The sequence below is a fragment of the Macadamia integrifolia genome, chromosome 9 (genome assembly GCF_013358625.1).
Source record: "Macadamia integrifolia cultivar HAES 741 chromosome 9, SCU_Mint_v3, whole genome shotgun sequence".
Lineage (NCBI taxonomy): Eukaryota > Viridiplantae > Streptophyta > Magnoliopsida > Proteales > Proteaceae > Macadamia > Macadamia integrifolia.
This window is the reverse complement of record NC_056565.1, coordinates 22802989-22830544: the sequence shown is the minus strand read 5'-3', so window position 1 is coordinate 22830544 and position 27556 is coordinate 22802989. Positions and strand designations below refer to the sequence as shown.

The 27556-nt window shown below is 38.1% G+C and overlaps 1 protein-coding gene across 1 annotated transcript; it reads left to right on the top strand.

Moving 5' to 3' along the window:
• The first annotated feature begins 1559 nt into the window (after window positions 1-1559).
• Window positions 1560-27556, top strand: LOC122089349 (ankyrin-1). The gene is made up of 13 exons (XM_042659006.1): window positions 1560-1846; window positions 1979-2041; window positions 2144-2314; window positions 6064-6195; window positions 6757-6896; window positions 8025-8111; window positions 9369-9494; window positions 10207-10359; window positions 12449-12520; window positions 13933-14034; window positions 25088-25258; window positions 25341-25420; window positions 27237-27556. Exons 1-13 carry the CDS (start codon window positions 1816-1818, stop codon window positions 27289-27291), a joined length of 1383 nt encoding a protein of 460 aa, XP_042514940.1. The 5' UTR covers window positions 1560-1815; the 3' UTR covers window positions 27292-27556.

Sequence of the window (27556 nt, the reverse complement as noted above, 5' to 3'; positions counted from 1 at the left end):
TTCATATGATTGATATAAGTCACTAAACTTGACAAGTGACCTTTCAAGTAAGGATTCACTTACTCTCTTTAGCGTCTATTGCTCAAGTCCATAGCTACTTAGGCGAGCGTCATGTAGTGAGACGATGATCTAACATTTTGAGAAAGTAGGCATAGAGAACGAGGTGCCAAGTACTGTTGAATCATCGCTTCACACGTGACGCTCATCTAAGGAGAGGAGTTGAATCCTCTTCATGCAATTTGCTAAAAAGAATAAAATACTATAAACAAGAGAATGAAGGAGTTGAATCCTCTTCATGCAATTTGCTAAAAAGAATAAAATATTATAAACAAGAGAATGAAGGAGTTGAATCCTCTTCATGCAATTTGCTAAAAAGAATAAAATACTATAAACAAGAGAATGTTAACTTGTTAGCATAGGTACATGCCAATACGTGGACCAATGGGAAGACATGTAGGGATTGTATGATCTTTTTTACATCCATTGTGTCTAGGTGAATACCAATGCCAGCTAGTAACGTTCTTTCTCCCAATACTAAAGTAATCAAGAACCTACCACTTCTTGTGGCACAACATGTACAAGGCATCTCCCATTTAAAGAGTTTTTATTGGATGTCTCCCAAGAGACTCATGTTTAAAGAGTTACTAAATAACACGTGGCATTTTTTGAAAATAATTAAATAACTTATTAAAAAATATAAATTAGATCTATCGAAGAATAAACCCGTGATTAGATGGATATGTTCTTAAAATAAAAAAGAGATTATGATATGAATATTATGTTATTTAAATTTAGATCCTATTAAACATGATCCAATTTCAAATTGCTTTAGTTTCGATACCATTGGATAATTCACATTTTTTTTTTATAAGTAAGAGAACACTATTTGATCGCGTAAGTGCATGCCAACACCAATGGTCAATAGGAGGGCACACAATAGCATCTTTAGCGTGGGGGAATGTAGTCTTTTCGCACCCACTATATGTAGGCGCAATTACAAGTGGTTAGGTAGCGTTCTCTCTTCCTTTTTACACCCAGATTGGACTCGACATGAAAAAAAAAAAATCCACTGGCCCTCCCCATTGTGCTTTGAAGATGCTTATGCCATTCCTCTCATTGGTTGGTAGCATTCTTTATTTCTTTCTTCACACCTAGATTGGGGTGGAGTGAAAAAAGACCACACTGCCCTTCCCCATTGTGCACTGAAGAAGCCCTTGCCATCCTCCCATTGGCCCGCAGATTTGACATTTCCTACACCAGACTAGCAAGGTGCTAAACTTCTCTTTTAATTGTGGTTACTACTTATCTTGAACTTAGAAACTCGAGTGATTATTCTCTATCGGGGGTGCGACGGTGTGACGTGCATTGGATGGCCGAGATGACATCCACCCCCGGCAAATGATGTTTTCACTAGAAACTCAGAAATCAATACTACTAAACCCTAAAACATGAAATCCTGAAATCCTGAAATCCTGAAAAACCGTGAAAATTGAAACTGAAAATTCCAAGATTGGCATGGTACTTAAAACCCTAAACGCCTTTAAACCCCAATTAACATTATTGTGAAATCGGCTATCAGTGAACAACCGATGGAGCCATAGTGCTTAGCGTAGCATTGTGATATGCTAATTGTCACTACCAGCTACTCTTATAGCGTTCAAACATCCGGAAGGCTCTACTACTGAGCGGCGACAGGTCGCGTGAGAGAGAGAGAGAGAGAGAGAGTCATCTTCTCGCTTGAAACCAGACTAGTACAGTAACCACAGGAGCGGATTACAGGTTTCTAAGGCTTATCCCCTTTGGTAAGCTCTAGTAATGGCGTTGGATACGTCTGCAGCATTAGCAGGTTAAACTCCAAACAAATCCCCTTTTTTTGGTTCTCTATGAAGTAAGAAACGCACACACTTTGATTTGTTCATACTGATTTGATCTTCTTGGTTTATTCTGTTCATACCCGTATGGGATTTCTTGACTTTAGAAAGGCAGAAGGTTCAACAGTTCCTTACTGCTGCTTGTACTGGAAATCTCGATCTTCTGAAGAGTAAGTTCGCAATTTTATTCTTTTGGGTGTTTTCTGTTACTTGTTCATCCGTCTTTCTATTGTTTCTAGTTGTGAGTTTTGATTAAGTACGGGGTTTTCCAGAACTGGCGACAAAACTCGACGATGGGCAGGGATTAGCAATAACAGTATCAAGTGTTAAGGACGCAAACAAAAGAGGGGCGCTTCACTTTGCTGCGCGAGAGGGGAAGACTGAGATTTGTAAGTACTTGCTTGAGGAATTGAAGCTCGATGTTGATACAAAAGATGAAGATGGTATGTGTTCGACACTTCTTCATCTCCTATTTCCCCATCCACTCCCTTTAAAAGTAAAATCATGTTATATGCAAATTTTAATGTGTGAGATTATGTAGTGAATTGTACAATATTGCTTATGTTGCTGTTCCTTGATCCACTTCAATTGGCATGTGAGAACTAGGGCACGTTGATGGCATTGTTTGTGGTGTTGGGTCTCCGTGCAATAACTGTTATCGAAAAATTTAGAATCAGGGTGTGGCCTGCTGGGGTCATTTGGAGTTTGAAACCTATTGATGTACTGGTTCAAGTTGATTGCCGGGGCATGAGTTGTTGATGCCCTTTTTGTTGACCAAGAGGTGGGGTGAATTGGGTATCAATGCGTTTTTCCACTTTTTTGATGCTTCTCAAGGACTCAGTGATGGATTCAATCTAACATTGCAACGGAGATCAGATTCCAAGCTACAGCATCAAAATGCTCACAAAATCAGCATCTTGAACACCAAATTAATCCCAATCTATAAATCTAAGCAGCCCCAAATTAGCAGCAGTAATAGATCTCTTAGGGTCATCAATATCCCCAAAAGTGATCTCAATCCGATGGTAGGATGTAGATATATTGTATGAATGCCAAAATAGTAAGTAGATTCTAGACTAATCAATAACTATGCATCAACACAGCAATTCATTCCCAAACTACTAACAGATCATCCACCCAGCATTTGAAGTGACATCATCAAAACCCAAGGTAATCCAACGGACAGAAGCTTCAAATCAATAGCATGCCAAAATAGTAACTCAAGGACCGAGTCACCGATTGAGTAGCCATTAAGACCTCTCATTCTGCTAGGTATATCAATCAAACTATAGCCATTGGCAGGGATCAATGGTTGGGAACATCTCCCAAAAACATGATATTGATCTGATCGATATATGGACAGACAGGAACACAGGTCTAAAATTAGCAAGTAGGACAGATTAGAAGCTTACTAAGTTGTAGAAGATCTGACCATTGGATGGGGTTAAGCTTCTGACTGATGGAAGTCGCTCAACAACTGAATAACCCCGAAAAACCTCATGAATATCTGATGGGCAGAATGAAGAATGCAAGAGATGGAAGTTGCTGTAACAGAACTTCAAACATAAGATGCCGCAGGGTATATGGATGCAGTAGGAATGTCTCCAACAGCACTCCTTGTCACATAGTAACTCCTTCCACGATATCACAGAAGAACAGTTACTGCAGCTGGACACGAAGTTGCAGAACGAACAATATAGAAATGAAGGAAGAAAGAAGAAAAGAATAAGGAAGGAAAAAGGAGGGGGGATATGACCAAGGCCTCTCACCTATGGCCTTGTCAGTCTCACTAACCTTGGTCTCTCAAGTCTCACCATAGCTGAATCACACAGCACAGTAGCACACAAGTAAAAGCTTTGTTTTTATTTTTTTCAATACTCAAATCAAGGGCTCTATTCTGTGTTCTGTCCTTCGTTCTTATTAAATAAAGCTGCCACTGTTACAAGAATAGAAGTAATCTAACCTAGAAAGTAGCATTTGGCTATAACAACACCACTTTAAAGTAAAAACAAATAATAAAAGATCAACTAGTAGCCTCATAAGCAAGACATAATAAAATGGCCTTAATGGGCCTAGACCTGGCCCATAATTGGGCCTGAAATTTAAAGCATTAGTGACTTAAACTTTTGGGCTCAATGGGCTTCATGGCTGGCCCTTTGGGGGTCTAAAGACTTGGTGTCTCATGGGGTTTAAGGGCTGGACCTTTCTTCTCTTTAAGCTCCATTGATTTGCATCACTTAGATGGAAAAAAGGAAACAACCAACAAACACAAGGAAGGCACAATATTTTATAGTGGTCTGGTCTTATTGACCTACATCCACTATCAACTTGCAGTTCCTGCACTTTGGCTTTTCACTCAACAGATTGGCTTCCCAAGGTGCCATTAAACCTTTAGAGAGTTGTTTTTTGGGTTCACAGCTAATTCTTTCTGAGTTTTTTCTGGGCACACCACTAAGACCTCACAGAGTTGTTTCCTGGGCTCACAACTAAACCTGATCCTTTCTTGGAGGATTAATCCTTCACCCCCACTTATGAGTAGGGTGGTTCTTGAGTCTTTCAAATTCAACATACACAACACCTCTAAATAGAAAGATGATCAAATGAAAGCCCAAACAACTAATCCCTTTTGATAAGGTAGATATACAATGAAAACTTACTTGATTCCCCAATGGACTGGCATTCAGATTAACAGTTTAGGTGCATATGAATGGCCTTCAACCACTGAGGCTTCTCTATAAAAAATCACAAGATTAAACCTTAATCAAGGCCTAATCAAGTTCTCTCTCTCTTAAAAAAACTCCAAGTAATTAGGCCTATTTATAGATATATTTTCAACGACTAGATTTTTAGTCGTTACACCAACCCGTGTCGACCTCAACCAATTGTAGTCAAATGGCTAAAGAGCCACTGTGTCATATTTTTTTACAATTCTAATCTCGCGGTCACTCGTAGTCATTTTGAGGTCGATCCCAGCTCATTGTGGTCCAAAACCTTAGCTACTAGAATCCATCTGCTGTGCCCTTGGGGTTGACCTTGCCCATTTGGCAATCGACCCTAGGTTCTTCTTTCAAGCCTATATGCCTATATATCAGTTTTGGGCATTTCTTCAGTGGGTGACTTGGCCTACTTACCTAGTAATATTCAAGGGTATTCTAGGCCTCTTTGAGTTGTCCAAACATATGATCAATCATTCTAGGTAATTGGTTAAGTCTTGGTCAAGATCTACATGGGAAAGGTTAGGGTTCCAACCATTAGTCCAGGTATTAGGGTTTCAGCCATTTGTTAAATTTAGGCCAACTAGTGGAGGAATCATTGCAACTTAGGCTTATTAGATAAAGCAATATAAATGCAATTGTGCAAACCCTAAGCTCTAGAAACCTAAAAATCTATTCTTCAAATAATGATGCCATTGAGCTTGGTGAAGAAGTTGATGGCTTTTTGAGCTCATATAGTGATCTCCATAGGTTGTGATTTTCCAATTTGTTGCTCTTAGAGATTGTTGATGTCGTTTGTGGCTCAGTGACCATCTGAATTGCTTGGCTACTTGAGGTCTTTATACTTGAGAGGAATTGACCGGAATGATGCTCCCTCGTCAATTTGTTTATTTGAAGGACATCCAGAAAATTGAACACATTTAGACCTAGCTTTTTCATCACTCAATGAACATGTTAAAATCACCAGGGCAGTATAAGCAATATGCAATATTCCAACATTTCCCTGTTTGTTGCTCGTTTTCTATCTTTGCAATATGAGGATGCTTTTCATCTTCAAGCAAAATTACTTGCAGTAAAAGGTAGGTTAATGAGAGAACTCTTATCATTTTCTTTAATCAGTGAGATAGAATTTATTAGCAGGGAGGAAAAAGAGAAGGGGTTGAACTTCTACTAAGAGAAAAAAGTATATCACTTATGTTTGTATTACTGCATCTGCCATAGCCTATGCAACTTGGAGCCATCTTTGTTGTCATGTAACTGTTTTTGAGTTTTTAATGATAAATAAAATTTTCATTCTCTGGAAGTCTGAGGTTCACCCACATTTATTCTTAATTTGTTTATAGGGTATGTACCAAGGTTATTAGAATGTTTAAAATAAGAGGAAGTGTAGAACAAGAATTCTTTATCACCATGACAGTAGTGCAGTTTTAGTCCATGAATGCTATAATTTACATTATTATTCTCTTTTCCCTTTGCAGGAGAGACTCCTCTTCTTCATGCTACTCGGCAAGGACACACTGACACTGCCAAGTACCTTCTTGAATGTGGTGCAGATCCCTCTATTTCCAGTGAAATAGGAGCCACAGCTTTGCATCATGCGGCTGGAACAGGTCTGGTTGGTTAAACTTATATTGCACAGTTTGATGATGTTGAAATAGTCCATTTTCCATAATTTTTTAAATTATTTTCCACATATATATCAGATCTATTTACTGTGGTGAGGGAAGTGGATAGAAGCATTGTTCTTAAAGTTTTAAGCCGATGGTTCATCAAATAGTCAGACGTTGGGTTTTGGGCCCCTATGTGGTGGCATGTGTTTCTTCTGTTGCTAGGTTTGGGTGTTGTTGGTCTTATGGTTCGCTGAGGGGTTTCTTGCTGCTGGACGAGTGTGGGTTGATGTTAGGGTTTATTACTTTTATTTTGTTTTCTCCCACCTCCCTTGTTTTTGTTGTTCTGTCTCTGTTCCATTGTTTGGGGTTGGGATGTGATCTGAAGGATGCCTTGTTGAAACTTTTGCTTAGGCCTCTTGACTTTTGTTTTGGAGGGCAATTAAATTTTGGGTTCCACTCTGTTTCAATCTGACATTTAATTCTCGATTTCTTTACTTCATTGTTTTATATATGATGCTTGATTTGCTCCATGTCACGATTGTCAATGAAAATATCTTGTAGGAAACATCGATCTGCTGAGTTTCGTACTGTCCAAAGGGGATGATGTGGATTCACAAAGTGATGCTGGTACCCCATTGATTTGGGCTGCTGGGCATGGTCAGCAAGAGTCTGTGAAGGTTTTGTTGGAAAACCATGCTGATGTAAGCTAATAATCATCTATCCTTTGCTTGGCACTGTATTTATATTCCTGAGTACTTTGAAATTCGTAGAACTCAATAGGTAGGAATTAGTTAACTCTGCACATATGTCTATTTGTCAAATGTGACATATGTCTATTTGTCAAATGTGACATATGTCTATTTGTCAAATGTGTGCAATGGAAGTCTTTTCCTTTGAATAATAGGATAAAAATGATTCACATGTTGCAGATATCTATATTTCTGTTGATCGTAAAATATTTTCCCCAAATCTGTAGTGATAAAATTCAAAGGATTTTCTCTCCTATATATTTGTTGGAAATCATGATGCAACTCCAATTGTGGGTGCATGCTGAATTTTTACAGTATTTCTCAGCAAGTCTTTTTTTGTTTCTTTTTCTATTTGGTGTGGGGAGTGGGTGATAGGCAAAGGAATGGATTGTGTGTTTTGGTGCTTCCGTACTCTGGGGATCAAAAAATGAGGTTCTTATTGCATAGCATATAGGTTTTGAATCGTGATTTGGTTAGGCAGGTAGATTCCAACGTGGAAACATCAGAAATATTGGGGGTAATTTGGAAATTTTAATGGAAATCATGAACTGCCTATTGAAGTTTGTGGAACAAAGATATTTTCCACAAACTTGTCTGAACATGGTTTTGTTTCTTCCTTTTATAATTTCTTCATTATTCTTTTAGGGTAGTGAGCATTGTCTATGTTATAATTGCAGCTGATTTAGAGAAAAGGCTGTTGGGTCACTTGACTCATTTGTGCTATTTGATTTTACATGGGAAAAACTAGTCTGAACAACCAAGGGGTTCTGACACGTATATTTGTTACTTTGTGCTCAAAGCTTATTGGGGATGTAGAAGATCTAGCAAATTGAGCTTGTATAAATGATTTAATGTAGTATTTCCATTTATATTGTGATTTATTGAGTTTCTTATTGTCTAACTGAAGCAATACATTTGTTTCCAGTGCACCCATCTGGTTATATATAACATGATAGTGTAGAAAATGGAAATCTGTCACCATGCCACTACTTCTATTAGAATTTCTTGAAGCTTTGTTTGCTAATTGAAATGTGGATGGTGGGTTTTTCTGATATTGCCACATTTTTTTTTTAATTGCAGCCTAATGCTGAAACTGATGATAATATTACTCCGCTTTTATCCTCTGTTGCGGCTGGTTCACTGCCATGCTTAGAGCTGTTGATTCAGGTACCTAAATTCATTTCTCTTTCATTAATTTGCATTGTTTGGCTTTTGTGATTTAGAGGGTATGCGAAATGCTGCCTGGTTCTGGTTATTGATTCATATAAACTAACGGCTGTTGTTGTATAGAGGGAGAGCCTGTGGCGCAACGGTAAAGTTGCTCTATTGCAACATGTTGGTCACAGGTTCAAAACTTGGAAACAGCCTCTCCTGCTTAGCAGGGGGTAAGGCTGCGTACATTTGCCCCTCCCAGACCCTGCAGTAGTGGGATCCTCATGCACTGGGTTGCTCTATATATATGGTTCTCTGTGTAGTTTCCTTTGCCAGGTGCTGTTTGTTTCTGTTCCAGCGCTTTTGCTTTCACTTTTTCCCACTCTTCCCTATATTTATTAAATTTTTGGGGAGTCCATTAAAATCCTTAAACAGAGTTGAATGGTGAAGCAAGAGTCATGTAGACAACCTCATTTAATTGGGATAGGCTTAGTTGGTTTGATTGGGTTGTGAGTCCCTTGAAAAATTGTGGTGTTTTTAATTTTTATTGATAGGCTCATAGTATATCTGTATCTTGAATCAACTGACATGTATATCATTAATATGTTTTTTTTGACCAAATATAGTTTGATGGGCTCCAAGTCTGAGATTCTGTATCTTAATTCAGCCTGATGTGTTGCCTTTCTTGTAAGATACGATGTTGGCTTGCTTAATGCAACTTTGCAGGGTGCTGGCCCCTTGAATTATAGAATTCTCTTTCTAGAAGCTCGTTCCTTAAATATTTCTTGCTTGTTCAACATAAGCTTGCTACGGCATGAATCTTATCATCATACAACAATCATAACCTTATCCCAACTTAGTGGGGTCGGCTACATGAATCTTATCATCATACAACAATCATAACCTTATCCCAACTTAGTGGGGTCGGCTACATGAATCTTATCATCATATGTATAAAAAGAGAAAGGCGGGGGGCGAAGTAGGATATCATGTTATGTAGGCGGATCTTATTACATCAAAATTTGTTTATGTGATTAATGTATCCATTGCTGGCTCTTACAAGAATACAATACTGTTGCAATTATTTGCTTTTATTGTATTGTTGTAGACTGTGCCCTCTAACATGGACATGTTTAACATTGGCTTTGCTGATAAGCACATCTTTTTCAGTTCAGTGCAATTAGGATGTGCCCTTATCTTTTGTCTTCACTATTTTATGTCATCAATCTACATTTGATTATGAAACTGACTTTTGTGCTTTCTTCTATATAGGCAGGGGCTAATGCAAATGTTAGTGCAGGTGGGGCAACTCCAATGCACATAGCTGCTGATAATGGGAGCCCAGATATCATTAATTGTTTATTAAAAGCTGGAGCAGATCCCAATGCAGTTGATGAGGTATTCATTGAGACTTTCACATCCTTGTGGAGTTTTAGGGCCCTTTTCTTATCCTTTCTCTGGGGTGATTCTGAGGGGGCTCTGACTTTCTTGTCGTATCCTGATTAGAATTGCTTTTGCATTTGGTACAATTTTGATTCTTCTGAGTGATCTTTTGATATCCTCCCCTCTTTTGGAGTGGTATTTTTGAAGAACAAAATTTTGTTTCTCATCTTAAAAATCACTTCCTCACTCTTTTGGGTTTTTTTTTATGGTTACTAGTACAAATCAAAAAGTTCTTCCAAGAAGTCACTCTAGGAAATCAGAAGTTATACCTATGTAGGTGGACCAAATATTTCTTTATGTACATGATGGAAGTTTGTCTTGGCAAATTAGAGGCTTATGAATTATTGTCCAGCACTCATCTTGTTTGATTGGATACTAGAATGTGTCTGCTGCTCAATTTTTTATTTAAAATTTCTGGTGCTTTGTGGCTTCTTATGGAGTTCATGGTTGATTCTAATTTATGGGAAGCTCTGGTTGATATCAAGATTTTTAAGAACTGCCAAATTGGGATTCTATACCTCTTTCCAATTTTATCATAATCTGGCACAATTGCAGGTCTAGCACCAAGTTTGGGGTATACTAATGTGCCATATCACTCTTGTTCTTTGCAAGATTGGAAAATGAAAGACTAGGGTTAGTGCCAATTTAGTCTTTTGTTCTCTTGCAGGATGGCCTGAAGCCAATACAAGTTGCTGCCGCGAGGAATAATCGTGGAGCTGTTGAGGTTCTTTTTCCCTTGACATCTTCTGTTCAAACTATTCCAGATTGGAGTGTGGATGGAATAATTGAATATATGCAGTCTGAAGCAGGAAAAGAACAGGTAATAGTTCATGAAAGAGGAAATGACAATGTAGAAAAAAGTATGCATGTCTGGCTTATATCCTGTAAATAGAAACATGCCTATGGGTGGGTAGTGACGGATATCTGTTTACCCATTTTGTGCTCCTCATGCGCCAGTAGTTTGAGTCAAAGATAATGATTATTTACCTTATAGAAAACAGGAAGGGCTAGGGTAAATTAGTGTTGTCCTACCCATTTACTCTTTTACTTGTCTAGGTAGGGGTAATTAGGAAATTTAACTGATATGTTATTTACAGATATGTGTATGTATATTAACCCAAGGTCCAGCTCCTCTAAATACCATTTCCCCAACCCAAATACCTAAAGCCTCAAGGTCTAAATTCTAGTAGAAACCCCAAATCCCTATTTGGTTGTGCCTCCCCCAATATACTTCCCATGGTTTTGCCAGCTTATCTGTTTAGCTACTGGGTTATGGGATTGTTACCCTTCCTCTATCGGGTAAAGGGAAAATTCTTACCCAATGATGCAGATCGGCGATGGATTTAGTGACTTGATTTTATTTTGCTTTCCTTTTTGTTAGAAATCAGTTTAGTAGGAGATCTTAATTCAGTTGTTATTTAGGGTAGTTTCCTTTCAAGTAATTTTCCATAAATTGTTTTGATTTTTCCTTTATATTAGAGGCGTAATGGATGAAGTTAGTTTTAGTTTTTGAAGATTTGAACATGAAAGATTTCTTTTGGGTGAGAACCATGGCTTCCGTGGGTGTCCCTCTTTTGATCCCTCCCTGATCTTCTTCTCTTCTTTCTTTTATCTTCTTCTTCTTCTACTTCTTCCTTGTTTATTCTCTTCCTTTCTGCCTCCCTATTTTTTTTCTGGTTTTCCCTTCTCGTTCTGGACGATATTTGCAGTACCAAACAGGTGAGTTGATCTCCTTCATAACCATAGTTGTTGGCTTGAGACTTGGAGGAGCAGTGGCAAGCCCTAAGGTGATTCAGATACTTGAATCTGAGTCGAAAGAGCTTCAGATTTGTGAGATCCACAGCAGCCAGAACTGACATTCACCTACCGCCAGATCCAGTTCAGATCCTCCAATCGCTCTCATTGCAGGTTCTTTCAGGCTGAGTCTTTGTATTCTTGGGAGGGCAGGTTGAGGCGATTATTTGCTTGAAGTATTAGATCAAGCTGTAACAGAATCGAGGGAGTTCCTTCCCCTTTTTTTTGTTCTCTGTTCTACCGCCTCTTGTGTGGCTGTCTAGAGGTTGAAGACAACCCAACAGAATCGTGAGTTATTAATTCATTCTCTTTTAATTCTGATTTCCCATTGTGCCTTTCTCCTTGTCTCTAATTCTCTCATGTCCTAAACTCATATTGTGTTTCCTAATTTACCCCCATCCAATAATTGTTAATTCCCTTTAGGTCCCATCTCCCAAACAGCTCATTAATAATCTGGATATTTACAAGTCTGCCACTCCCTTTTCAAGTTCCATTTGTTTACAAAACTGCCATCCCTTTTCATATTTTGAGTAAACTACTTTATTGTGGGCCCTAATCGATCCAATTTCATTCCTTGGAATCCGGATCCGCATCACCCAACCCTTTTGGTAAGAGTACAGGCGCCTTTGCAATCCCTTAACATAGCCTTGCCTAACCCTATCTTACACATTGCCACCATTTATTGGAGGGTCCAACCCAAAACATTTAGTCATTAGGTGGAGAGAGCTCCTTTAGTATATAAAGGCACCAAGGACCTGAACAAACTGATGTGGAACTATAACTCTAGAACTCCCAGCATCTCAGTACTCCCCCTCTCATGTAGCTTCAGAATACCTGGCTACAGGTGGACAAACAACTTAGGGAGGATAACAAAGGAACTTGGGCTCTGATTCCATGTTTGGAGGGTCCAACCTAAAAACAGGCATTAGGTGGAGAGAGCTCCTCAAGTATATGAAAATTGGAAATTGGCACATGCTACAGATTTAATATAGCCTACATCAAACATAATTTAATATGGTGCCTGGCTAAATTGCCACTGCACAATGCTAGTTTTCATCACCAATGTTGGTGTTCTTGCAGATCCTTGTATTGACTTTGTGCTGCAACGTGTGCAGGGGGGAACAGAAAATTCAAAGAAAGATGATATACAAAAAGACACCACCTTGCAGAAACAAGATCTTCCTGAGGTTCTCTGTTGGCTATATCATTCTTGCTCCTTTAGTAATGTGGTCATTTTTCTCAAATGTTATTGTGAACCCCTTATGTATGTGACACATGGGCACAGAGACATGTATTGGTATCTGAAATAGCAAACATAAAATCTCATCATTTGAACACATCCAATTATGTATGTTGTAAATTAATAGTTCTGTTTTTCATGTATGCAACCACCGAAGGTATAAGTATAATTGTATTTCCTCTTCATGCCAACACACTTAATTCCATCCCCCTTGGCCGCGTAGGAAAGCTCTCTCTTCTGGTTCCTTTTTTGTAATGCTCCTGTTTCCCTGTAGTGTATGGTGGGTCTCCTCTTTATAAAATCTGCAATCTATGGAAAAATGAAAAAAAAAAAAAAAATTTCATTCCTCTCTCCCTCTCTCTTTCTCTCTTATTTTTTTCCCCTTAACTTCTTTATTCTTACAGAAGAGGGGGTGTCAGCATGGGTGTTGATGACGGGCACATATGAATATGCCAGAAAATGACAAATAACACTGTCCTTGTTATGTTGGTTGTAATTGTAACTGGAAGAATAACTTAGTTACCACTAACAAATGAACCAGGGATGTAGGCAGAGAAGGAAACGAGATATTTTGGAGAGAAAGAGAGAGAAGAGTGGAAAATAGTTCAGCGTTAGAACTTGTGTTGTTCTATCAGCTTTTATTTATAGTATAAAATATAAAACAGAGATACAATCCAACAAGGAATCATTAGTTTCTTAGGAAACTTCCTATGACAACCCAATCCAAATCTAACTAACCTCACTCACGATTGGGGCAGACCCCATATCTTGAGTGCTGCTCACTTCTAATATCGCTAGCCACATGTGATTAAATTAGAGGGTCCAATAGGGGTTCAAATAACACCCCTATAGACAAGACCAGAGCTATAACTTAACAGTAATCAAGCTGAGCTTGGGAACTGCTTAAAAAAATGTATAATGTTTTTAATTTGTTTGTTTTTTCATTCATGCGTTATCACTATAATCTTGAAACATCATTTTTAGGAATATGAATAATATTGAAATATGTAGTGAAAGTTTCATCATTCAATAGCTCAATCTTGAGTTTTAGTTGTGGAGAGAAGCTTTGGAAATTGCAGAGAACCCAGTCCCATGGACTATGATTCCTTTGGGTATGTCTGAATGTGGTATTGAAAGGCCACTTGCAGCTTGTTCACTATATGGAAGACTATTTCTTATGCTTTCATGTACATATCGTTTATGAGTAAATAATCAATAAAAAATAATTGGTAATAGATAGGCTAGGATATTTCTTAGTTTCTTACTATGACCTGTGTGTTATTATAGATTCTCAAGTCTTAAACCATGTCTTTTTGTAATGTTTATGAGACCATCACAAATTGTCATCCATTTACCCAGGTCACACCTGAGGCAAAGCAGAAAGCTTTGGAGGCGAAATCAAGGGCCGATGATGCATTTAGAAGACAAGATTATCTTATGGCTGTAGATGCTTATACACAGGTAGTTTAACACCCATCTGTTTTATTGACTTCGAAATCTCTCTCTCCTAAGGGAAACTCTTTCTTAATAGTGGCTCATTGAATGATGTGGAAGTTTCTTTCTTTCCGTTTTCTTTGTTAAAATCTCGTGGCTTGCTTAGGTTTTTTTTTTCCCCCTTATCCTACTATCATACTATTTTTTTCCCTTTCCAGATGTCATGGAATTTCACTCTAGGAGGTTTATTTAAATCCTGTAATGAAACCAGAAAAATAATGGACAGAACCTGCACAGGGTAAAGAAGAAGAAGAATAAGGCTCAGGATTTGTCTCAATGACCAACCCATGAGCAGCAAATCATATTTATATTGCTAAGACAGTAAATTACACTTATACTCCTGTCCACTGTAAATTATCCATAACCACATATATTAGACTGTAGGATAGACATCAAGCTGGAGCATATATATCTCATGCCCAGCTTGGCACAACCATCAAGCAAGCACTGGACGAAACAAGGCTTTTGTAAACATGTCTCCTAGCTGGCTCCTAGACTTGACAAACGGAATATAGATGACTTTCTGCATGCATAATTGCTTCCCATACAAAATGACAATCAACCTCAAATGTGTTTTAGTCCTTTCATAAGAAACGAGGTTATCGGCAATGTATATGGCGGTTTGATTATCACAAAACATATTTATAGGTTTAGTGATTGATACCCAAGTTTTTGAATAAGGATCTCAACCACATCAGCTTAGCTGCAATATGAGCCATAGCCCTATGCTCAACCTCAACAATGGACTAGGCCAAAGTAGTCTGCGCTCCTCCGTGTTACAAGATTACCACCATAGTTGACGGCGCCAAGGTGGAGGGCTGCCTAAGTGCTTAGGTGACAAGTCACTCGCCTTAAGGCGAACAAGGCGCCTAAGGCAACTAAGTGTTATTTTTTATTTTTTCTCTTTTCTAATATTATTTAGTATGGTGCATATATCTTGTATCACAAAAAATCAACATTTAGCCATATCAAGTCATAAAAAATCAACATTAAGCCACATCAAGTCATCAAAAATCAACATTAAGTCATAAAAAATCAACATAAAGAGAAATGCTCTTGTTCTATAATAAGTTTGACTAGTCAAATGGTTTTATTTTTACATGAGACTTTTTGTATTAGGTATAACACAAAACTAGTTTTCCAACAATTCTAACTTAAATCTAAGTTATAATGACAAAGTTATGTTCTGGTCAAACTTATTTTAAAGTACGCGAATGCTGTTAAAATCGCCTGAATGAAAATAATTTTATGAACATCAAAGCAAAAGATTATTTTATCGGACTTTTGATTTTTAGTAATGGTTTACCAATGATAAGATGTATAAAATTTTCAGAATTGAGAAAAACCCCAACATTTGAAAGTTGAAAATCGCCTATACAACCAAAAATCCAGTTTTTGGGGGGTTGACTTTTTTCCTTTTGAAATTTGATTTTTAACTATTTTTATTGGATTCAAATAGGGGGCTATTTGCTTATTTATGAATAATAAAAAAAGCGCAACCCAGTGCATGAGGCTCTCGCTACTGCAGGGTCTGGGAGGGGCAAAGTGTACGCAACCTTAACCCCTGCTTCGTAGAAGAGGCTGTTTCCAAGGTTTTAACCCAGTGCACGAGGCTTATTTATGAATAATAACTTACTTAAATGATATTTGGCATAAATAAGTACCAAAATATAAGGCGACAATAGCCTAGGACCTAGGCAAACCACCTGGATACCAAGGCGGCGCCTTGTCAACTATGATTACCACCAATAAAGGTGCAGTAACCAGTGGTAGACGCCCTATCACCTTCACCACAAACCCAATCTTTATAAAACCAAACTAAACCAACCTACCTATTAGTCCTATTAATAAGGCCCTTCCTTGGAGCAGCTTTGAGATACCTCAAAATTCTACAAATTGGCTCCCAATGAGCCTTCTTAGGTGTTTCCATAAATTAACTTATTGACTCCTACAACAAAGGATATGTCTGGCTTGCTGACACTAAGATAAATAAGTTTTTTGACCAAGCTCCTGTATTGATGCTTGTCTGCGAGCTCCTTAGTCCTCACCATCATCTGCTCTAAACTTTTGATGTGGATTCATAGTTATATCAATTGGCTTGGATGCAAGCATACCAATTGTAGATAAAAAGTCCAATACACATTTCCTTTGAGATAGGCTTGTTAAGATATGTACCGCAGGGGTATTATTGTTGGACCCTTGTGATACTTTTAATTTTTTATTTGTTTATTCTTTAGTCTAACTAGTCCTCTATTATCACAAGGACTAGTGGACTAGAAGTGTTTTCTATTCCTTGCGGAGATTGTATTTGTTCACTTATAAATAATGTTGAGGGGGGGGACTGCCGCAAGTATGTGCTGTTACTCCTCACAACTTCAATCCCAAGAAAATCTAAAATTATCTAACTCTTTCATTTGAAAATGTTGCCGTAAGTAAGATTTAACCTCATCAATACCAAAAGAGTCATTACTTGAAATAATGATGTCATCAACATATACAACCAACACCACATTCACAGGGATGAACGAACACTGAGTGATTGGAATAACATTGCGTAAACCCATATTGATAAACAACCATGCTGACTTTTTCAAACCAGGTCCTAGGAGACTATTTCAGACCATAGATTGCTCGCTTTAATTAGGTTGCTCTATATACACCTCCTTGTGTAAAATGTAAATCATCATACAAAATGCATTTTTAATATCGAGCTGAAATAGCGGCTAATTGAGGTTGACAACAAGTGGAATAAGCACATGGACAAAATTTAATCTAGCAACAAGTGAAAAAGTCTCAAAATAGTCCATTTTATAAGAGTGTACTCTTTTGATACCAATCGGGCCTTAAGCTGCTCAACAGATCTGTCAAGGTTGTACTTAATAGTATACACCCAATGATACCTCAATAACTCCTTACCTAGAGGAAAATCAACCAAAGTTTGTGTCTTACAAGATACCAAAACATCCATTTCCACCTCCATTGCCGACTTCCACTCAGGATGAGAGAACACATCATGATGAGTTTTGGGAATGGAGTATGCAGGCCAAGATAAAGCAAAATATGAAAAGATGGAAGATGTTAGACAAAAACAAAATTTTCAATGGGGTAAGCAACCATGGACTGTTGGGTTTGTGTAGAACAACCAGCAAGTTAATAAGGGCAGATGAAGAACTAGGAACTCCAGCCAAGGAATCGGATTGTGTAGGGGCAATAACGAAGGAGCTGTAGCCACCGGTGCAGACGGTCTAGAGCGTTATTGATAAACCTGCACTGGTGTTGGCTAGGAAACGGGAAAAGAATCTGAAAAAAGAAACTAAAGTAGAGATAGGAGGGGATAAAAAATGTCAATTGCCAAATTATTGCCCTCGGCAGAAAAATATGATGACGTTCAAAGAAGGTAACATCGGTACTCAAAAATTGTTGACGAGTAACTGGGTCATAACGGCAATATCCTATTTGAGTTTGTGAAGATCCAGGAAAAGCATATTTGATTGCCCGTGGAGATGGTTTGTCAAGACCCAGACGTAAAACGTGAACAAAACAAGTGCAACCTAAAACACGTGGTGATAACGAAAATTAGGGAGAATGAGGAAATACAATGCTCATGGGAGATTTGTTTTCAAAGACACAGGATGAAATGATTAATCAAGTAACAAGCGGTTACCACAACATCCTCCCAAAAAGATTTAGGAACATTCATATGAAACATTAAATAACGAGAAGTATCTAAAAAAATTTCTGTTCTTTCATGTAGGTACACCATTCTGTTGAGGGGTATATGTGCAACTAATTTGATGAATCATACCATGCTCAGAGCAAAAAAGAAGAAATAACACGATGAGTATATTTCGACGCATTATTTGAATTTTTTTTTATTTGATAGTGGCACCAAATTGATATTTTTATTTCATTATAAAAAATTTAAATACAAATTAGAACTTTGAAAGATCTTTCAATAAATAAAACCAGTGTGAATGATCATCCACAAAAGTAACAAAATATAGAAAGTCAGACTTATTCTGGATATACGACACAGACCCCAAATAATTTGAATGACCTAAAAATACATAAAGACCGACTCCTAGACACATTGCTAGCAGAAAAAGTATGGTGATGCTTTCCAAGTTCACAAGGTTAACATTTTATTCGAGAGACACATTTGCATATAGGAACCATGTGTTGAAGCTTGAACAATGACAAATTCCCTAATCGACAATGCCAAATGAAAACCGAAACACCACTAGGATAAGCAAACACAATATTAAGGTGATAAACTTGCCATCCATCAATCTTCTTCCTTGTCTGAAAGTCCTAGAACACGTAATAAGAAGGATAAAAAAGAGACGGAGCAATTAATAGATTTAGTAAGTTGACTAACAGCTAAAAGATTTAACGATAACTGAGAAACATGAAGAACAGAGGATAAGAAGGATGAAGTGAGAGAAACTGCATTACTGCACCATGACCGGAAACTTGATTAGAGGATCCATTAACAAGAATAACCCGGTATGGACAACTAGTTTTATGAAAATTAGAAAAATACATTGGACTACCAGTCATGATTTGATACATCTGAGTCAATAATCCAATTGGTATAAAAGGAAGATGCAGGAAGCATAGTTGTACCGTTGTGGGAAAGTGTAGCAGAAGATGAAGAAGTGGAAGTCTCAAGCTGGTGAAGAAGTTTAAGAAGTTGGTTATAGTCATCTCGGGACACAGCTTGATGGACCAGTGCCAGATGTGGAAGCAGAGCTGGTATCATTGGATGATACCACATCATAACACCCTTCAGTCACTGCCAAATTAGCCAACTGTTGTGCCTTCTTGGGTTTGCCGTACTTTTCCCAACACTTATCCACAATGTGATTGGTCTTAGCACAATAAGAACATGGACGTAGCAGCTGATTCAATTGCTGATTGATTATACTGCTGTCCTCCACTACCACCATTACCATTACTATTACCATATTAATGCAGGAGTAGATTACAAGTAACTAACTCCGCAGTTTATAACCCCAAACAATACAAATAGGAGCGAGAAACAAATAAATAATACCATCAAATAAACCCTCAAGGATACAATACCCATATAGGAGAAAAACCAGCCCAAAACCTAACCCAATAGGAGAGGGAAAGACCTGTTATAGAGCTGGAGAGAGAGAGGTGCGGCCAAGGCTGTAGGAGTCCGATTGAGTTGCACTCTTGGGCGTAGATAGTCCCTTGGGAGGGTACAAAACCCCTCAAAGTTGAGAGGATTCTGACTGCTGGTTGTGAAGTTACAAGCTTTCTTGATTTTCTGACCTAGGAGAGAAAACTGAGAAGAACCTTCAAGAACAGCAACCGAATGCTTCCAACAGTGACTAGGTAAGGATCGTGGGACCCTTATGAAGCTTAGAATACCCTGAGTGAATACCTGACTTAACAGAATACAAAAGAGAGAAAGATAAGAGATCGATCTCTCTCCTATTCTCACTAGGATTGTTGATCGGTTCTGATTTCTGGAGACTTTTATCAAAATATGAACTTACCTCTTGAATGTTACAAAAAATAAAATAAAACAAAAATAATAAAACAGATGGGGGGTTGAGAAGGGTGAAAGAGAATAAAGGAAGTGGCTATCTCAGCCTGGGCTTCTCACCCATAGCTATTTCAGCTGCTCTAAGCATTTAGTTGCAAACTTTCTTTCATAAATGCAAACTTTCTTTTATTCAAATCTATCCAATAATGGAACATATGCCTCTCTATTTATAGAGGGGAAGTTTACAATCATACTAATACTAGGGGCTAGTTTCCCAATAGGACTAGACACTCTTCCTACAACTAGGAATTCAAAATAGGACTAGGACTTGACTTTATGACTCCAACATGGAGTAGGACTAACTAACTAATAGTCCATATAGGACTTTACAACCAACTAATGGTCTAATGGGCCTTTATTGAATTAAATAGCAACTAATTAAACTAATGAATAAAATCCCGTTTTCCTACCTTCTACCCATATTTTAGGCCTATTAAAGTGGCCCATTTCAAAGAAAACCCATGGGATCAAAGGCCCAACACTTACATAAGATAACCCAAGGCTTATTTGCAATAAAATAAGCTCAAGTGACTTATCTACATCAACTCGTCCTCTTTTAGAAAAAATTCGTCCTCGAATTTTGTAGAGTGTGAGGGTGATTATATCATGGTGCATGTCCCTCTTCAAGCCGTAGAAAAATTCAGGTAGCTCTTTGATAATAAAGATGTAGTCTAGAATGTGAGGAGCTCGATCTTCAAGATACTTTAATGGGATGACGAATTCCACATGCTCAACCTCAAGGTCTTTAGATGTATCCATGAGATCGTCTTCTAGCACGTCCTCTACTTGCTCTTCTTCGATCATAGGCTCTTCAAGTCCCTTGTTAGTGTTCGTGTCCTCATTCGTATATGTAATGAGGTTTAAAATATACATACCACGATCATCCATCTCACTTTCAACTTCATCACCTTCCTCCTTGTCTTCAGTGGTGGTATCGGCCATCCAATCATCAAGTTGTGGTACACATACTAACATCTTTGGATTGGCTTCAAGTGCAGCAATGACGGAGTTGGTGTTCAGTCGATAGGGGCAAAATTTGGCAACGTGACCAAAACCTCTGCAATGGAAACACTTGATTTCGCCTTCTTTATAAGTCTTAGGTGTTTTCCCCTTGTCTAACGTGGCTGGTGGGACGTTGTTTGGAGCAATGGTTGCCTTTCCCCTAGCCATGTTTTCCTCAGAATCGTGAGTTGGTGGGTAAGAACGTCGAGGAGTTGACTTGAGCAAGTCCTCTGCCTTTAAGGATTTGTCAATACAAGTATTCATGGAGGGTATTTCGATCACACCAAGCTTCTCACGAATGTCATGCCTTAATCCCAATTTAAAACGGGATATTAGTAGTTCTTCATCTTCCTTATAGGCACCTGTTCGTGAAAGCAATTCATTGAATCGGTTAGCATATTCTTCTACAGTCATAGTACCTTTCCTGATGGTATTCAGCATGTCGTAGAGCCAACGTCGGTAGGTTGGTGGTAAGAACCTTTCATTGAGGATGAACTTCAAGTCTTCCCAACTGCGGGGCATCTGGCACCTGCGCATGAGCTTGTCTTCTTCATTCTTCCACCAGTCTTTAGCTCCACCAGTTACCTTGGTGATACCTAATTGGACTTTCCTTTCTTCAGGCATATGGTACCACCGGAAGCAGTCATTAAAAGAATTCACCCAATCTTGGTAATAGACAGGATTATGTCTTCTATTGTATTCTTTTAGTTCCAGTTTAACCTTGTATGTATCATCAGGTTGATAAAGCTGATTATCATACTCATCATACTCTTCATTCCAAACTGGTACCCTTCGAGGTTGCATGGTGACTCTTCTGGGAACATTACTAGTGTAATTGACAGTAGGTTGAACATTAGTTTGGGCAACAGTTGGTTGGGTGTTAGAGTGGGTACCAGTACTCACTTTTAGGTCAGCCAACTGTCGGTCATGTCCATCCAACCTCGTAGATAAGGCTTGGATTGCTTTCATCACATCTTGAAGGGTGGGTTGGGGTTCTTTTGTCTGAGCCATAGCTCTGATACCACTTAATCCAGGAGTAGATTACAAGTAACTAACTCCGTAGTTTATAATCCCAAACAATACAAATAGGACCGAGAAACAAAGAAATAATACTATCAAATAAACCCTCAAGGATACAATACCCATATAGGAGCAAAACTAACCCAAAACCTAACCCAATAGGAGAGGGAAAGACCTGTTATAGAGCTGAAGAGAGAGAGGTGCGGCCAAGGTTGTAGGAGTCCGATTGAGTTGCACTCTTGGGCATAGATAGTCCCTAGGGAGCGTACAAAAACCCCCAAAGTTGAGAGGATTCTGACCAATAGGAGAGGGAAAGACCTGTTATAGAGTTGAAGAGAGAGAGGTGCGACCAAGGCTGTAGGAGTCCGATTGAGTTGCACTCTTGGGCGTAGATAGTCCCTAGGGAGGGTACAAAAACCCCCAAAGTTGAGAGGATTCTGATGGCTGGTTGTGAAGTTATAAGCTTTCTTGATTTTTTGACCTAGGAGGGAAAACTGAGAAGAACCTTCAAGAACAGCAGCTGAATGCTTCTAACAGTGACTAGGTAAGGATCGTGGGACCCTTATGAAGCCTAGAATACCCTGAGTGAATACCTGGCTGAACAGAATACAGAAGAGAGAAAGATAAGAGATCGATCTCTCTCCTATTCCCACTAGGATTGCTGATCGGTTCTGATTTCTGGAGACTTTTATCAAAATTTGAATTATACCTCTTGAATGTTACAACAAATAAAATAAAAAAGAATAATAAAACAGATGGGGGGTTGAGAAGGGTGAAAGAGAATAAAGGAAGTGGCTATCTCAGCCTGGGCTTCTCACCCACAACTATCTCAGCTGCTCTAAGCATTTAGTTGCAAACTTTCTTTCATAAATACAAACTTTCTTTTATTCAAATCTGTCCAATAATGGAACATATGTCTCTCTATTTATAGAGGGGAAGTTTACAATCATACTAATACTAGGAGCTAGTTTCCCAATAGGACTAGACACTACTACTACAACTAGGAGCTAGTTTCCCAATAGGACTAGACACTCCTACTACAACTAGGAATTCAAAATAGGACTAGGACTTGACTTTATGACTCCAACATGGAGTAGGACTAACTAACTAATAGGCCATATAGGACTTTACAACCAACTAATGGTCTAATGTGCCTTTATTGAATTAAATAGCAACTAATTAAACTAATGAATAAAATCCCGTTTTCCTACCTTCTACCCATATTTTAGGCCTATTAAAGTGGTCCATTTCAAAGAAAACCCATGGGATCAAAGGCCCAACACATACATAAGACAACCCAAGGCTTATTTGCAATAAAATAAGCCCAAGTGACTTATCTACATCACATATCCTCTGCCGCCTCCTGAGCCTCGACCTTGTCCAGAATAGCCTGAACCTTGTCCACGACCATCACTGCCAGTAACAAATGCAGAGCTATCCTTGGTTGAAGAAGAGGTCTCAGATTTAACGATGGAAGACAATCCTCTAAAATCAACAGAAGGCCTCATTCATGGAGGGAACCTTTGCCGAGTAAGCAATTGACTTTTAACAAGCTGAAACTCAGGATCCAATCTAGACAAAAACTTTGCTACTTGAAACTAGGCACACTAAGACTTCATTACCTCAAGATCATTAGTTAGTTTGTGGTTGGTAGAGATTCAACTCTCCCCATATTTCTTTGAGGGGCACTATAATATTCAACTACATTTACCATTTTGTTTAAAGGAAGAAATCTTTTCATATAAATCATGAATGTGGGTCAGGTTCTTGTCTTGTGAGAAACTCTCTTGCAGGTTGTCCCATACTCCCTTTGTAGTGTAGTGTGAAACATAACATTGGCCACAATTGAGGGTTCCATGCTATTCCATAACCAAACCAGCTATGTATCATTTTCACTCACCCAGTCTTTATATACCTTTTCATCTGGAGATGATGGAGGTGAGAGCAAATAGTTCAATTTACCTTTTGCATTGATGTATACTTCTATTTGCCCGGAGTAAATAGTTCGAAGCACCATTCAAATTGATAGAGGTAATTTGAACATTGACAGAGTCGACAGAGGGTCTTGATTCACCCATAGTGAAAAGAAAATAGAATTCCAGCAACGAAGGAGAGGATAACCACAGTAGCAGTCTAGTTGAACAGAAATCAGATGAGTCTAGTTGAACAGAAATCAGATGAATATTTTGATTGATGAGAGCCCCCTTTTATTTTAACCAAATGGCCATCAATGATCAATAAGCCGCCTGAAGCACTAGCTATGAGTAGGGGAGGACCGAAAAGAAGGATTTGAAGTAAGCTGGGGAGGGAGGTAGTTGGTTCTCCAACCTCCTTTTCTCATTGTTATCAATTATGACCGATTTTGGAGGGATCCGGTTCTTATTGGATATTTTAGTGAAGGGAGATTTGTTATGATTTGATCATATCTAATTGTAGTCATCCTCGGTACATGCTGTATTTTCCTCTTTCTAAGTGCTGAAATAATTTTAGAGAAGAGAGCTTTGTTATGATTTGATCATCCAATTGTAGTCATCCTCAGTACATGCTGCATTTTTCCTTTCTATGTAACGAAATATTTACCTTTTATTAACTCAGATGGGGAAAGGTTAGTTCACATATGGTAGTGAATTTGCTGCTGCACTCCATCACATTGCTTGCGTGTGAGGGTTCATGTTATAGGATTTTTAACTCTGAAACAGCCATCTCAGTCATCAATTTGCTGTCCAAAATGAGTGTGCCGCATTCTTGAAAAGTGTGAAAAATTTAAACATCACATTTTTTTTTTTGTTCATTGATTTTGGCCCACTTTTGAGCTATATTGCATGTTCATTTGATGATGGAACTGGGTGTAACATGGGTGTGGTTCCTCTGTTGCTATGTAGAAAGTAGCTAATACCAATGCACCAACTTCTGAATTACTTGAGAAATTTGAAATCTTCTAGTTTTAAAAACCATCTAATACCTAGAATCTTCTACATGGATGGCTGTGTGATCTCAGAAAATTCTAAATTTCTAACATTGATCAATAGACCTCCTTTAAAATTCTCTCGTTATTCCCTGTTGATATAGTCCCCAACAGTCTGTGGAATATTTTCTTTTTTGAGCTCCGTATGGAAGAATTTTTATCTTCCTCATCTATATGGAATATTTTATTTTTTATAATTTGCATATGGAATAATATTCTCTCGCTATTCCCTGTTGATATATTCCCCAACACAGTCTATGTGGAATATCTTCTTTTTTGAGCTCCGTATGGAAGAATTTTTATCTTCCTCTTCTATATGGAATATTTTCTTTTTCATGATTTGCTTATGGAATAATTTTTTATCTTCCTCTGGAGATTTTCTTGTTGGATCTTCGTTCTTTACCATGGATAACAATAGGTGACAATATGATGGTTCTGTTGCTATGGGACTGTAGGCAATTGACCTGGACCCCACTGATGCTACTTTACTCTCAAATCGAAGCCTTTGTTGGATTCGTTTGGGTCAAGCTGAGCATGCCTTAGCAGATGCAAAGGCCTGCAGAGTGCTGAGACCAAATTGGTCAAAATCTTGCTACAGGGAAGGTGCGGCCCTACGTCTACTTCAGGTATGTTAACTTTGTTACTCTTTTTCCCTCTACCAAAAGATGAAACAGCGTCTCAGATAACTGCATTCCTCTTTTGTTGCAGAGATTTGATGAAGCAGCAAATGCCTTTTATGATGGTGTAAAGCTTGACCCTGAAAACAAGGAGCTTGTAAATGCTTTCAGGTAAGGATTAAATACCTTCTGAAATATATTACTAATCTACTCTTCCTACCAGTATGGATATCTGATGGCTGCTGTTGGTGGTGGACCATATCTTAGTTGTAAAATTCGTTCAATGGTTGTTTTGATTTGCTCCCACAGTGCAATATTTCAATATCATATTTAAGTTGACTTTCTGGGTGTAATGTATATATAAGATTTTCAAAAATAGGAATCCAAAATGATCCTTTGATTTTAAAATAAAATTCCTAGATCCTCGGCCCCCCCACCCCCCCAAAAAAAAAAAAAAAAATCTCCCCCTGAAATTAAATTTTCATTTTATCCCAGCCAATCTTAAATCCCTCTCATGATCAATTTTTTCTATAGCCATTGAACTTGAAAAGATTTCAAGTGAAGGGACTGTTTTACGTGTTTCAGCCTAAATGACCAAATCGGGTGGAAACAACCAAAATGGGTAGAAAAATGTGAAGCTGCAAATGGGAAACTTCAGCCATATGTTCTGTTTTGGCTGCTGAAACAGAAGGCTTTCCATTTTTTCCTGAAACAAAATAAAATTGACAATAATGACCCGATTGAGTAAAATACTTGCCTAGTTTTTAAACTCAGTTTTGGACTAAATTTTCTTGACATGGATATGAATTTTCCTTGATCATTATGATACATTAGCTGACTTGGTACACAAGCTGAATAAATTCTGATTTGACATATTATCTGGCATTAAGTTAAGGAAACCATAAGAAAACAATTTACTTAGAAGCTGCATTTTGTTCTTAAATTTGCATTTAATCAAGTATTTCTGGTTTTCTGGTCATGCCTAACTTGTCTTATTTCTTAATGAAGGAAATACATCCTGTGGTTACTCTTAATTAAACTAATTTATAGTTCCTTGCACACCCCCCCCACGCCCCCACCCCCCCAAAAAAAAAAAAAAAAGAAAAAAAGAGGAGAGAAAGGAAGAAAGAAAAAACAAACGCATAATCCTTGTTCATTCACTTTCTTATCATGCAATTAATCCCCCCCCCCCCCACCCCCCACATAGGCTCTTAATTTTTAAGTTTGCAAAAGATTTCTAGGTGGGTGACTATTTTAGGCTTTTTAGCCATGTAGAGTGCTTATTTGTCAAATCTTTTTATTGGATAGATGGAGCACCCTTGGGTTGCCTACAAGTCGGATTTAGTGCCCTGTATCAATTGAATGGCCTACCATCTAGTGGATTTTTTACCCCTTGTATTTTCAACCACCGGACCGAATGAGCCTGATGTAGCTATATAACCATTGGATAGATAAAAGACCATGCATAGATTAGCCTTCCATGAAATGTTAGTATATAGCCAGTTTACTGAATCTTTTCCCCTAGTATTGTCAGCTATCCAGTCTTTTTGAAAATTCTACCAAAAAAGGAAAAAAGGGTCTTTTTGAAAATTGGCTTCTTGATTTTGCAACATGATGTAATGCTTTTGGCATGAAAGGCACATCAGTTGGTGGCATTTGAGAAATTTGTCAAAAAATTTGATTTTTCAACTAAGCTGCCTTTTGGGATTTACATCCAATTCAAGTGTCAGTGATGCTTCCAAGGATCCAACCTCCTATGTGTAATGTTCTTGTAGCCTACCATTTCTTTGATGGCGCAGATTTATTTCACTGGGTTATCGTGGCATTTGAGATTTGCTTTTAGTATACAGAGAAGGAACAATACAATGCACTATTAATTTGTTATGATATATCTGACTACTTTGTGGTGCTCATCTTCTCTGTTACATCTTGTTTTATTTATTTATTTATTTATTTATTTATTATGGTTATTATTGGCACTCGACAGGGAAGCGGTGGAAGCTGGTCGGAAATTTCATGGCACAGACGATAAAAACTCTTAGGGTGGTTTAGCTTAAAATATGAGGGACGAAGCCAGACTGGCCAGGCTTGTGTAAGTGAACGTTGGGCAATTTTGTTTTCAAGAGTTGATTGTTTATTTGAAGTACTCTGGAGGGGGTGGAAATAGAAGCTGGGGGCTACAGAAAACAGTAACTGGAAGTGTGAAGAATGCCTTATATTTATGTGTGAAAGCAAATGTTTATACTTAGCTGTCCTGGCGATAGATTGAATGAGAAAATATGAAACATCCCCTCCCTCTTCCTTCTC